Below are 15,035 nucleotides of genomic sequence, written 5' to 3' on the forward strand. Positions count from 1 at the left end.
TGTGGACGATGTGCGGTCATTGACAACCATTTCTCAAGTGGTTTTCTAGGTAGGATTCAATTAAGGATAAATCTATTTCTCTGATTCCATAATGAAGTAGCTTACGTTGAAGTAGCAGACGATGTTGGACTAACTGAAATGCCTTTTTAAAATGAATATAAATTCCTAGAACAATTTTTTGGTCCTCAAAAGAATCAATGATCAGCTACTTTTGTTTATTAAGCGAGATTGTTGTTGACTCCCTTGCCTGGATCCCTGTTGACAGTAGGAGAGCACCGAGTGTATTACTAAAAATTTGGTTAGTCTGGTATAATTTTTCTAAGCCCTTGGACAGTACAGGAAGAACTGAAATAGGTCTACAATTGGACAGTCCTGTTTTCGCACCACCCTTATATAAAGCCACAACCTTTGCGGTTTTCATTTGGTCTGGAAACGTACTAGTGGAAAGAGCAAGATTGTAAATGCCTAACAGTACCGGTGCAAGTAAGTTAGTCACAAACTTAAAAGCCTGATTTGATAGCCGTCTTTGTCCTGTGCTTTACTAGTATTTAGGTTTGTGAATACAGCTATTATTTCGTGCTTTGTTACTGGCTGAAAAAACATCGACTCAGGAACATTTAGAGTTTTATAATCATACCCTGTGGTACCAGTAAAAGGTCCGCAAAGGTAAATTTATGAAATTAACATAGAACTGTTTAGTTAATTTGATAGCTCTTCGCCCTTAATAAGTTTACCATCTCTTATGACGCTAACAACTGTAGTCTATGTATTAAATTTCAAAATTTTATTCAGATGAGCCCACGGTTTAAAGTTTCGCTGGGCGATGTAGAAAATTCTTTAGTAAAGCGTTTTTTGAAACAGGTCAACGCTAAGAAAAGACAAACACACGGCGAGAGAACGACGACACGACAGAGATCTCCGTTGTGTCGTGGTTCTCTCTCCGTGTGTTTGTCTTTTTTTTAGCGCTGACCTGTTTCAAAGAAATGCTTAACCAAATAGCCTAGCCCCAAGTTTTACTAAAGCATATTTCTTTAGTAAAGTATGCAAGGTTTACGTTGCGTAGCTCCTTGTTGAGGTGGTTTCGGAATTTTTTATACTGTTTCAGTTTTGCAAGATTCCTAGGCTTCAGACGCTGCCCATGCAGTCTTTGTTTTTTTTTATATTTCGTAGTAACTCTTCGGTGACCCATGGTTTCTTTGCACTACGTTTACGGCTACATACTAGTTGGAAACACTTATCGTAAACTGCCTTTAATGTAGTTAACGAAGTATCATATGCTTTGTTAACTTCCTTGAGTCATTCAATATCCTCCCATGTTATCTCACTAACTTCCGTGCAGAAACGCTCAAGAGTGTTGTCTATTTTTCTATAGTATGACGCAGTCCTTTCTGGTATCGGAAAAGAACTGTGGTCTGGAATGAAGGCAACAAAGGAAGGTGGTCGCTGACGTCGGACAGAATTGTCCCATCCTGTATGTTTGTTCTATCAATGTTAGTGATGATAAGGTCAATTGACATCGCAGTCGAACAGGTGATACGCGTTGGCACCTCAATAAGTTTGCAAACACCGTAACTACTGAGCATTGTAAGGAGTTCTTCCTTGCGACGCAGAAGCAGTTATCATATCAACAATAATATTGTTACGGGGAAATACTATTTACATTTATTTACAAGCGTTGGTGGTTATAAAGAAGAGTTCCTAGCAGGGAGCACCAACACGAACAGGAAGCTGCATTAACCTCTTCTTCTTCGTTTGCCCTTTCACTCGAGAGGCCACTTCGTCTTCCGCTTCCACTACGTCGTAACAGTAACGTCACCGAGAAATAACGTAGTCTCGTTCAACGATACATGGGCCAAATGAATTTCTAAGAGACGCAGCAATGCATGAAAATTTTCATTGGGTAAGCGATACAGCACGCTATGCATGCGTTTCCCACTTTCTACTGTTAAAATCTCGTAATCTGGGTAATCATGAAGGTTTAGATAACTAGATTCATCGTGGTGCCATTATTCTGTAAACATTATCATATCAAAAAATTTTAAAGGACTCAATTAATGACGCTATTTCTCCACTTTTGATATTTGCAGAGCGACAATTCAACTGAAAAACTTTCATAAACTTTCATGCAACTCGGGTCAATATTGCAGGCTAGCACATATAAGGCCGAAGAGGAAAGGAGATGAGAAGCCATCTAGAAGCAAACAATCGAAACTGTACTGATGGAATCTTAGCTAATTCTTTTCATTTCGGCTACATCATCCAAAGTGTTGATCTTGAGCATCGTGTTGTTCCCGTCTAGAAGCATTGATCTGGCCATTGCGTACCCAGACAAACTTCCAACTCATCTCCTTTTTTGCCATTCGCTTAGCTACGTAGTCGCGTCCGCTATGGGCACAACTGGTAACTCACGAAAACACAGCCTTTAGTCTGAAACCCAAAATCTTTGCAAGACCCCCCTCCTCCCCTTCCCGCCAACACCCCAAATCCCCAACCCCTTGAGCGATGGGAGACCTTGTTATCCAGACCCGCCCTACCGATTCAGCTCGCACTGAGAGACAGGAGCCAGGAGCTCCTGGAAACATATGGGTCCTGTAACTAGGGAACCACCCCGTCTGGTGCCTGCGTGCACCACCGATTTATTTCGGGCCCAATAATTGTTGAGTCATCATTCACAAGTTACCCTGGCTTTCCGCGCCTTTTTGAGAACGGCATCTCGTTTCCGCCTGCTTGTGAATTGCAGGACTATGCCTGTGAATTGCAGGACATTCAGTTTCACTGTTTGCAACGGTTGTTCGGTGCAGCACGTCGATGTCAGAACGAGAGATTCTTTCTCCGAGCTTATCTTCCAGTGTTACCATGAATTATTCTAGTTTTTCGTTTGCGTACACAGGTATGCCTTTGATTTCCAATACCTCCATGAACTAGCGCTTGAGTTCCTGCATTGTGCTGCGCCTTGTAGCTAACCCGTGTCTTTAGGGTTAGCAGCCGAGCGCCATAGCACCTGCGCCACTGCGGCGGCGTTCCTGCCTCATGTGAACTGTTAACCAACTGTGAAAAAAGAAAACAATAAACGGAATATGAAGAAAGAAAAGGATACATGTGCAAGATTGACAAAAAGGACTGCCGCATGCTAGTTCTTGTAATGATTAAAAATGATTGCAGTAATTATAATCTTGTTTTATTGTAACAAAGATTGTGTTAGTTGTAATAAGGGAGTAATTACTCATTGGAATCCTCCAAAGCGCAGCCATACGGCTGCCGTATGGCTGCGCTTGGGTGGATGCAAAAGAGTAATTACTCCCTTATTACAAATTTACTCCACCTTAGGGGATTCCCCAAAATATTTGACCAGCATTGTGGTAATATGCTGACTAACTGCCCACACTCGACTCCTCTAGTGAGCGAATGCTTCAGGGAGGATGCCGAACTACGATGACTTCAAGAGCCCAGTAGGCAGACTTTCGCGACCACTGCAGCCATGTTTTGTCTGCTTTTCACATCGCCTTTGCAGACACCGTTCAGTGTGTTTGAAGTGCTAAAGTTGGAAGTATATTGTTTGCTGAGCCTCTCTCAGGATGCCGCAAAAGGTTCACTTGACCCGCGTGCTTGTCGATTCGGACAGCAAGTACTCACGTTCGCTTGTCAGTCCTCATCCAGCTGTGATATACTCGACCGTCACGCTCATGTCCTTACTATCTGGCAAACAAGCCGGCATGACCCACTCCTGGAACTCTATTTTCTTGTTCACCTGCGAAAGAAAGGTTTTACTTTGTCCCGGAATGGTGACGGCACTCCAGACAGTGATTAAAACATGAAAAAAATTAGCTGTGACTTAGCTCGGCTATGCCATGATATACGTAGAGTGAGCTAAGGTTCAGCTGGTTATTCTTAGCTTTCCTGGTTGTCTAGGATTAGCTTTATTATCATGCTTACTGCTGCTTCAATGACACACACACGGTATACGCCTTCTTCTGTTTGTTGTTCCTACGCTCAACCGCTAATTGCCAGACAGCTAGTTCGGGATCCGATGAGTTAAGCTTCCCCGCTCTTCTGCGCCCCTGAGCAGCAATTCCGAACAGAATCCTCGCCTATATCGGCCGTGCTCCCATTTAAAGCTGATAGCGAAGTTGCGAGATACGGCATGCAATGTTACCACAAGACTCTGGAACAACGTAGAATGGGCTCCACCTGGATGCTATCAATCGGTATAAACCTGGTCGCGCTTAGCATCACAAAGCGATAAAGCGGCGTGCCCGCAGCTTTGACGAACGAACGAACGAACGAACGAACGAACGAACGAACGAACGAACGAACGAACGAACGAACGAACGAACGAACGAACGAACGAACGAACGAACGAACGAACGAACGAACGAACGAACGAACGAACGAACGAACGAACGAACGAACGGCGCAAAGACTCGCCGCGGCAATATCCCTGCCTGTACGTCCCTTACCAGAGCACAGGCATTTTTTCAGGTCAATAAATAAAGAAATGAGCGCTGAACTCACAACTGCATGGAGGTTGGCAGTTCAGCGGTCTTTCGTGTCGCTTCGTCGTTCCGCCTTCGGGCTTTTTTCGCGCTGTTTCACTCAAGTAACTATATATATGGTGCCCAATTTACGGGCATTGAAGACAGCTCGGCTCCTACGCTCTGCCGCGGACTATTCTGAACGTAGCTTCAAACTTCTTCTGCTCAGCGCTATTGTAAGAAACTCTCACTGCCTAGCGCCCACTAGCATCGGGAATTTTTTCCTCAATGCTCCTACCAAAGCGCCTACCAAACTCAGGGCAGACATCAATACTCTGTCAGAGAGAACTAGCGCTATATCAACAGAACAAGCAAGCTTCCAAGGCCTCGTTACTACCAAATTTGCAGAGATAGATATTCGCTTTGCAACACTAGAGGGACAGGTATCCCAAATAGCCACCTGCATGCAGCAAATAATGGATAGGCTTACAACTATCGAGGCCCGCCTACCCCCCACCTTGGATCTGTCCACGACGCCACAACCATCTATAACCCAACATGGCACCACGCCAAAAATTTGAAATTTCGCAATGGAACTGCAGAGGCTTCCGCCGCAAGCGGGCCCACTTGCAGCTCCACATCCAACAAGCACCGTCTGTTCCAACCCCAGACGTGATTGCATTGCAAGAAGCTAGCGGCAGGGCTACACTGCCAGGCTATAAAGCATATCTGCCACCTCATTATGATACTAGTAACGCAGCCGGCTCCTTCACAGCCACTCTGGTGCATAGAAATATCACCGCAATTCAACATTTTATAAATGATTCGGAAGAAGATTACACCCTACTTGAAATAGTACCAAGGCAAAAAGGAGGCTCAAATCTCTTCATCCTTAATGTATACAACCCTCCCAGAAACAAAGGCAATGGACTCCCACACTTGTTGATAAACACAGTAAAGCTGGCTGCTAGGGCTCAACTATTAATTGTGGGAGACTTCAACGCTCAACACCCAGCATGGGGATATACCAAAGCAACTCCGAAAGGGAACCTGCTCTGGCAAATCATACAGTCACTAGGGCTCACAACGCTAAACAACCCGAGCGACCACACACGCATGGGTAACAGTGTGTGTGTAGACACATCTCCAGACTTATCCCTCTCTAAAAACGTCAAGGACGCAAAGTGGGTCAACACCGGGCAAAACCTTGGTAGTGATCACTTCATCCTTAGCATCACCTTCCCCACGACAAAACTTAAAAACAAAGCAAAAGAAATACGAACCACGGATTGGGACAAGTTCAGGCAACTTCGCGACAAAACAGCTCCAAAGGAGATCTCTAACCTTAGCGACTGGGTTATCTCCCTGAATGAGGATGTCAGCTCCACTAGCGTTGTGGTGCCAGTTGAGAAGGAGGAGCAGATTGCAGACTCAAAACTGTTACACCTGTGGCAGGCACAAAAAGGCCTCCAAAAACGCTGGAAGCAGCAAAAACACAACAAGCGACTACGCAAAAAGATCGCTGAAATCGAGAGGCGAATCGAGGAACATACACTTACTCTCCAAACACAACAATGGAACCAAATATGTGAAAACGTCAATGGACAGCTCGGAAATAAGAAGACATGGCATCTTCTAAGACACCTGCTCGATCCAGAACAAACACGTCCCGTGCAACAAAGTCAACTGTACAGACTCATACATAAATATGAGGGTACAACTGAAGACCTAATCAAAGAGCTAGCAGAACGTTATCTAAACACGGATGATAGTACCACACAACCAGACTACCGGGGGACTCCTAATCCACATTTAGACGCAGACATCACAGACGCAGAGGTCAACATACCACCAGAGTGGAAACATGCGAAAATCACTTTTATTCCTAAAGCGGGTAAGAAACTCAGCACTGAGAATCTACGCCCAATTTCATTAACATCATGCCTAGGCAAACTCATGGAGCATGTCATCCTCAATAGGCTCCAAAACTATGCGGAGGACATGAACCTCCTACCTGAAACAATGTTAGGATTCAGGGCCCAACTATCTACCCAGGACATTCTCTTGCAGCTTAACAAGGACATAATTGAAGCTGACGAGGGAACAGGAACGAAAGCAATATTGGGTTTAGACGTTGTTCAAGCTTTCGACAACGTCACCCACAAAGCCATCTTGACAAACTTGTCAGAAATCAACCCAGGAGAAAGGACGTACAACTACATCCGATCCTTCCTCACTAACAGAACAGCAGTGATAACGGTCGGAACAATAGAGTCTGCCCCAATCAAACTAGGAAGTAAAGGAACGCCACACGGCTCCGTCCTGTCCCGTTTCCTTTTTAACCTCTCCCTCATCAAAATTCCCCCCAAACTGGCACAAATACCAGACCTACATCACACGTTCTATGCAGATGACATCACACTTTGGGTAACCAAAGGATACGAAGGCTACATAGAAGACACACTCCAAGCAGCAGTGGACATCATCGAGGCATGCGCATGGGATTCCGGCCTCACTTGTTCTGAGCAAAAATCTGAACTCTTCGTGATCCGTCGTAAACAAAGAGGTGGGCGTACCACGACATCCCCCCCGCAAATAAACGTCTATGTTAATGGACGATCTGTCAAAGAGGTACAGACCATGAGAATACTGGGGTTGTATTTACAAACAAATGGAAAAAATACTGACACACTCACTAAGCTAAAACGCACGGTAGAAGCGACGGCGCGATTACTCCGCCGCATAGCTAACCGCAGACAACGGGTGAGGGAAAGAGATTTATGCCGCCTAGTGCAGGCCTTTGCGCTGAGCAGGATACTCTATGTCACCCCTTATCTGAAATTTTCGAAAGCAGAAAAGGACAAATTGGATAGCATGATACGGCAGGCCTATAAGGCTGCGTTAGGACTCCCACTAAATGCCTCAACCGAAAGGCTTATGAGGTTAGGAATACATAACACCTACAATGAACTGAAAGAAGCCCATTTAATGGCTCAAACAGCGCGATTAGCCAATTCCAGAACTGGCAGGAGTATTCTTACCAGGCTCGGAATTAACTTTCAGCCTACGAATAACGATGCTAAAGTAGACTTACCCCACGCCTATAGGACGGCCCTACTAATCAAACCACTCCCCAAAAACATGCACCCCTTACACCATGAGGGTAGAAGACAAGCACGAGCCAAAGCCTTACATAAGAAATACAGACAGTGCGCTGCAACACTTTATGTAGATGCGGCAGAATACAAAAATACCAATGCCTTTGCAGTTGTGGTTGTGAACGAGAATGGTGACCACATCGTCTCGGCGACAATCAAAACGAAATCCTCTGAAACGGCAGAAGAGGCGGCTATAGCCCTCGCCCTAGCACATACCCAAGGGAGCATCATCCTCAGCGATTCCAAAATGGGTATCAATAATTTCGCTAAAGGGCGAATTACAAACACCTCCCTTAGAATCCTTAACGCAACCAAATTCTCACCAAATTATTCCGAATTGATATGGGTCCCAGCCCATTCGGGGAATCCGGGGAACGAGGCAGCCCACAATAAAGCCCGAGGTTTCGTCGACCGGGCAGTGGATGAGTCTGGCTCCCTGAATTTCACGAAGGACTCAATGATCACATATCATGATCTCACCAATCATTTTAAACTAGAGAGGAGAATTTTCCCCCCTCCAGACAAAAGACTTACTAAAGAACAAGAGGTTACGTGGCGTCGTCTACAGACGAGATCGATACGTACCCCATCACTCCTCGCGCACATTTATCCAGATCTTTACAACCCAAACTGCAAACACTGTGGCCAACGAGCTACCTACGATCACATCCTGTGGGACTGCAAAATAGAGCCACCTCCGCGTGATCTAGTTACAGCTCCTTCTCTCGAGCGGTGGGAGACCGTGCTGGCTAGCTCTGACCCCAGAACGCAAGTTTTGGCGGTGGAGTGGGCTGACAAAGTCGTCGAGGGCTATGTACTCTCGACCACTTAACGCGACCTCTTGTCAAGCTCTTCCCGGCGAATAAAATGTTTTACAATCAATCCATAACCAAGGGCTATGATGCGAGTTCTTACGTGGTTCACGTTTCGCCAATGCTGGGCCAGGGACTCAATAGCGCCGCATCACGTATTACAGCCACTTTAGAAGTCAACTCTGATTCTGTAGGTTCCCCGCTGATGCATGTTGGGAGGTTTGTATGGGGGAGCAAATACGTTTTCTCCCGCTTAATCGCGGCTGCCACGGTTCAAAACCGCCAGACCCCACGCCGTGATCGCGTACGCTACCGAGCGCACGCCGACGACGGCGGGCCTTCCTCTGAGGGAACAAAGCAACGACACTCTGGCTGACACAAAGAGGCGCTTATTGCTACAGCAACAATAGCGCCCGCTAGGAACAAGGTACGCTGAGGAACCGTGGTCGTCCGACTCACCATGGAAGGTTACGAGCAAACGTTCGCCCACGCTAGGGCAAGGGGTACTCCGAAGCCGGACGGGACGAGATGGGGAAAGAACTTGAAAAAAAAACAGTCGCAAAACACAAGGAACAAGAGAAGAGTGTTCCCGCCAAAAGGACTGGACTATCAGCTGAGATTTATTAGACATAACATAGACCCAGCAATGCCAGCAGAGCATGCGCAACAGCCGCATCACAACTCACAGCGCATAGGGCACAAAAGATATGACATCTACCGTGACCGGCCTAAAAAAGCGAATTCTTTCTCGAGTAAGCGCACAGAAGTTGTGCTAATGCAATGTTGGCCTGAAAAACTGATATGGTATGCCTCCAAGATTTCTCGCTCTTGCTTACCCTTGCCTCTACCAAGAATCATTACGTTGCTGAACAGTGGATGACACCCACGTTCATTGCAGTGGCGAGACAAGTTGGCACTGTCATCGGACCACGGGGAGAAATGGCGCTCACGCAGCCGCTCATTAATACACCGACCTGTTTGGCCTATATGTGTACTCTCTCGCCTGAGAGGGGGAACTTTTACACGACCTGTGCGACAAATGTCGTGAAACGGTTCTCGTGCTGCGTTGTGCAAACATGGTTCCTTTCCCTGCCTCGAGAAATGCGCGAGCATAGACCCGAAAGCTTGCAAGGAGCAGAAAACACCCCACTCACTCCCTGCTTGGCCGCAACTTTTTTGATGCTGTGGCTCACTTTATGCACGTGCGGCATCTCCTCGAGTTTCTTGCGCTCAGTTGCACCAACATCAGCCCGCTTCGTACGTTCTTTCTTGAGCTTCTGAAGCAGCGATTCAGCCACAATTCAGCCCAGTGCGGGGTGTAGAGAGGGCGAGGCCAAGGTCGGCGCGTCGCGCCCATCGGAGGCTGGCCAAGGTTTTGGGGCCAGTTGAATGTGATTCCTTGAACGACGCTGTTGTACGGTGCAGCAGGTAGCGTCGAGGATGTTTCTCACGGTGGCAAGGGCCCAGAAATTATTTTTTTTTGCCACAAAAAACGATTGGATGCTCAAGGGCGCTCGCGTTTAAAGTTGGCGACTTGAAAGGAAAACTGATGCACGACGCTTCAACGCGTTCCGCGCGTTTCCGGAGGTACGGGGTCCACTGGATCGGGCTCTCTCTTCTACTTGCATGTACCTTTAGATGTGTACTGTGAATGGATTAAACCAGCCGAGACCTCGTAGAGAACACCTCCGCCCAACTGCCGAAGCTGTTGAATGGAGCCCAAAACGAAGGAGTTGGAGGTGAACGCAGGCACGGTCTCTCCAGGTTAAAAATCTTTTTCTTAACTTCCCTGTATCTTGTCTCGCGTCCTTAATAAATGATTTCCGTTAAGTAGTTCGAAGTTGACTGGCACAGCCGGGAACGTTTCGCCTGCAAGCGTACGAAGACACAAGTGCTCTTTATGCTGCTAACTGCCTTGTACGATCACCGACCATCGTGCTGTCATAGTCTTTCATCGACCGTGGCGATCATCTGATCAGCATTAACAGTCTCCTTCAAAGGTTAACTAGCACTTGAAGCGGCACTTGGAGTTCCTCTGCTGTTCGGCGCTTGTAAATCGAGGCGCGTCAAAAACAAAACCACGGGGCACGCAAAGCTCATAGACGCGAAGCGCCATAACAAACCGGAACATATCTCCCCGTGGCGCCATCAAGCATCGGTTTTCTTTGCTTCAAACATTAAGGTTATCTTTTGTCTTTATTCCTTGTGTGATAAATGTGCTCTGTAGGTTTCAAAACAAAAAGCACTTCAATATTGAACCGCGCAACCTTCCTTTGTGAGCTTCAGAGATTCGTCCATGGAGTAAGGAAAATTCTTCCAGATGGCGTCTCTTTTCCTATGAAATCATCACACTTGTACTTGCTAGATTGGCCTGTGGTGGCGATACCTGTGTTTTAGTTCTTGCTATTTTCTACCTTACAAGAGCTTTGTCTTCAGTAAGAATGGCGTTTTCGTGATCAGGAGCTTGTACTCTGACGACACAAGCCAACTACAATTTCTCCTCAGTGTCCCTTTAATATAACCAGGGAGAGACACGTGACGCGCCCCGCATCGAGGCGAAGCTGTTGCTGCAGGGCGCATCGAGGGAAAGCCAAGATTAAGGGGACCACGGGGCGAGTCCCCACAAGGACTTCACATGTCTGATCTGTAAAACTTATTAGAATGAGAAATAAAAACGAGAACACACAAAAACGAAGTCCACAGTACAACGCTCGAATAAGAAGTAATGTTTTATTGAATCATGGGCGACCTGCTGAAGAACGCATGCCTATCAACGCCCAAAACTCCCACGTGGAACTCGATCTAGCACACGCTCAACCATTAGGCAGCCAACGAATGGACGAAACATGGTGCTTCTCTCACTACTACATGCGCAAACTATTCTAGTAGCTTCGCGAATGATCGGAAATGTGAACATAACGATTCTGTGAATAGAAAAGGCGGATAAGAATTACCTGCCACGTCACTGCGGACAATGTAGAAACTGTGCCCCGGCTTTCCACCCTAGCGAAAGAGAAAAGATTGGAGAGGACACTTGAGCTCCGCCTTAAATGCTTGACGGTATAGCGTAGTGGGTTGATTACCGTACATGTAGAATTCTCTACACTCATAGATCTCTGGGAGCCCTAATAGGAAGAAAAGGCAGAGTGGGCGAGTTGGAAATGCTCCATAATATTAAAACAGCGCTAAGAAACAAGGACCAAGAATGAAGGGAACACACACAATTAACGGCGCTGATCTTACAACTAAATTTTATTTGAAGTAAGCAGGTCAATTTCTACGTACACAAGAACTACGCACATGCGCATGGTCAAACACAGATGTACTCAATAAAAATGTAAATAAAATTAAAACTGCATCAAAGGCTCGTGCAATTATCGCTGATATGTGAGTTGGCAATATTCGCCTCAGAGCGAGAAGCCCCTACTGAACTATAAGTCGTTTCATTCCAAACATGTAAAAGCTGGAATTGCTACTAGTTGTTTAAGTATGGCAGTAAATAAATCTTGTCTTCATCAAATGAGCAGCAGTGTCCTATCCCAAGTGCGCAAGTGCAGGGAAGCAGGATACCCGGACTGTATCAGTCCCAGACAGGCTGATAGGAGACTGACAATCGACTAAGAATCCGGGAGTGGCAATGCTGCCGCTAGGTTTATTGTGAGCGCTTATATAGGCCGTTCTCGCTTGAAGCGCAACACGGTGCGCATCACGTGCCGTATGCCGGCATGACCGAGCACGATACATCTTCCCATTTTTTTTTTTAACACAACAGCACAGAAAGAGCAATGCGACAAGCAATAAAATATTGAAACAACAAACGGTACAGAGATAAAGGCCACTAAGAGATCTGTTCAAAGTTGGAACTTGTGACAGGCGTATGCAATTCCCATGGCCTCTTTCTCGATCTGGGAATAGCGTTTTTCAACTTCGGTCATCGCTCGCGACGCGTAGGCGACAGGACGCCAGCCACTGGTGTGTCGCTGAAGCAGAGAAGCGCCTAAGCCATCTTTAGAAGCATCTGACGTTATCTTCGTTTCTTTCGCGGGGTCGAATATAGCCAGCAGCGGGGCGGTGCGCAGTGCGTCGCAGATTGTTTCCCATTCTTGTGCGTGCTTTTCTGTCCAATTAAACACGGTGTCCTTCCGTATGAGGCTTCTAAGAAGCTTTGTTTTCTCAGCTAGTGTTGGCAGATATTGGCCGAAATAGTTGATTACGCCGAGCATGCGCTGAATGGCAAGTTTATCGTTTGGCACGGGCAGTTTGCTTACACCGTCTACCAATGCTGGGTTTGGGGCAACCTTGTCTGCGGTCACGGAATCCACAGCACGGGACCGTAGTGTAAGGGATTCAGCCAGTCCCAGACCTAAGATGGGCTGGCCGCGCTTCACAACGAAGAAGTCTGCTAGGCACCGACGATCGTTGATCGTAACTACTTGAGTTGTCACTCCGCAGTGCATGATTGCATTCCCGCTATAGGACCGCAAGACGGAATTACTTGTCCTCAGGCGTGGCTTCGTTCGGAATCTGTTCTACACAGACAGTGGTAGTAGACAGGTAGTAGTAGACAGTGGTAGTAGACACTGGCAGCGGCAGCGGCACGGGAAAGGCACCATCTTAAGAAGTTTTCTCTGCAATTGCAGATATGAAGTTCTGACTTCGACTACAACCGTCTGCGTGCACGTGTGCTGGTTGCTGCGGAAGATAACGTCATCTAGGACTGCATCGCTACCGGCCAGCGGACACGCCCACCCATCGGACGAGGCTATAAAGAAAGCCCAGAGACCTGCCGCTGTCACACTGGCAGCGGCAGCGGCACGGGAAAGGCACCATCTTAAGAAGTTTTCTCTGCAATTGCAGATATGAAGTTCTGACATCGACTACAACCGTCTGCGTGCACGTGTGCTGGTTGCTGCGGAAGATAACGTCATCTAGGACTGTATCGCTACCGGCCAGCGGACACGCCCACCCATCGGACGAGGCTATAAAGAAAGCCCAGAGACCTGCGGCTGTCACACTGGCAGCGGCAGCGGCACGGGAAAGGCACCATCTTAAGAAGTTTTCTCTGCAATTGCAGGTTAGTTGCTGCTCTGTTAATATATCTTCCCGCTGTCCTCTTTTACTGCTGCTGCTGCTGCCAAAAGTGTCGCTATGCCCCTTGATGAACACTGTGGGTCATGTGATATGCAACTCGAGGAACTTGATTCCAAAATCGACTGTAGTGACTGTAGATCTATCACACGGGGAAATGTGCAGGAATTTCAGATGCTACTATCAAGTCCAAAGGGGAGCAGTATCGCAGTGCGTGGCGTTGCTCAAATTGCAGGCGTTCGAAAGGTCGTACTCCACAACTCGATAGATCCAGTAATGATACGGATGACCAGGATGTTCGTGCACTGCTGAAATCAATCAATGAAAAGCTGGAGTACCTTTTACCGCTGAAAGAAACAGTTGACAGCGTCGAAGACACAGTTCAGTACATGAGTGACCAGTACGATGAGCTTCTAACTCGGGTAGAAAAGAGCGAACGTGAGGTCAAGGAACTGAAACACAGGGTAGACAAGATTGAAAAGCAAGACGATGAAATAACGCAGCTGAAAAACGAAATGGACTGTTTGGAATGGAGAAGCCGAAAGCTGAACCTTGAGTTCCATGGAATTAAAGCAATGAAGGATGAAAACCTGATTGATGAGATAAATAAGCTGGCAACTCTAAACAACCTGCCACAGGTTCAGGAAAGTGACATAGTGTCCACTCATCGCCTTCCCTCAAAGCAAGATAAGATACCTGGCATTATCTGTCGTTTCGCCAAACAATCAGTAAGAGACAAATGGTGGCAAAACAGGAAAACACTGTGCCAGGGAAATGACAGCATTTTTGTGTTAGAAAACCTGACAAAAAGGACACGTACTCTGCTTACCGAAACAAAGCTCTGGGCCAAGGCAAATAACTACAAATACCTATGGCACAACAACAACAAGGTCTTGGTCCGGAAAGCTGATGGGCAAAACGCGGTGGTCATTTCCTGCTCTAGTGACCGCGACAAACTTAAGCAACAGATCAGCTGTACACAAAGAACACTATGGCACCTACTCACTCTTACGTATTGCCACACACTTTCAACCATCACTTAGGTACAGCGTTTTCGAAGCCTTTCAAATGTTTTCACTTAAACATACGTTCTTTTACTTGCAAGGAACATGACTTACAACTCTTTTTTGAGCAAACAAAGCAATCCTTTGACGTCATTATGCTGACAGAGACTTGGTGTGTTGACGATGTGAACATCTTTCGGCTTCCATTGTACAATACTTTCTACCTGAATCGATCAACAGGTCGTGGTGGCGGAATATGCACCTTGGTTAAAAAGCCGTCTGCATGTGAAATATTGAACCAGTTTTCAGTAATAACTTATGACTATGAATTTTTATCAGTGATACAAAACAATACTGTTTTCGCTGTTTGCTATCGCCCTCCGCATGGTTCCGTTACATCATTCTTGGAGTTCTTAGAAACTTTTCTCGTCTTTATAAATGACAACAAATTCAATTTAATTTATGGCGGAGACATCAACATTAACATGATGAAGAATGATT

At 46.4% G+C, this 15,035-nt stretch overlaps 1 protein-coding gene across 1 annotated transcript; it reads left to right on the forward strand.

The window, feature by feature from the left end:
• Positions 1-10,738: 10,738 nt before the first annotated feature.
• On the forward strand, positions 10,739-14,573 carry LOC144105137 (uncharacterized). Its single transcript, XM_077638309.1, has 2 exons — positions 10,739-10,743; positions 13,766-14,573. The coding sequence occupies exons 1-2, from the start codon at positions 10,739-10,741 to the stop codon at positions 14,571-14,573; spliced, it is 813 nt and encodes a 270-aa protein (XP_077494435.1).
• Positions 14,574-15,035: the final 462 nt, after the last annotated feature.

This window comes from Amblyomma americanum, chromosome 9, assembly GCF_052857255.1.
Source record: "Amblyomma americanum isolate KBUSLIRL-KWMA chromosome 9, ASM5285725v1, whole genome shotgun sequence".
NCBI lineage: Eukaryota > Metazoa > Arthropoda > Arachnida > Ixodida > Ixodidae > Amblyomma > Amblyomma americanum.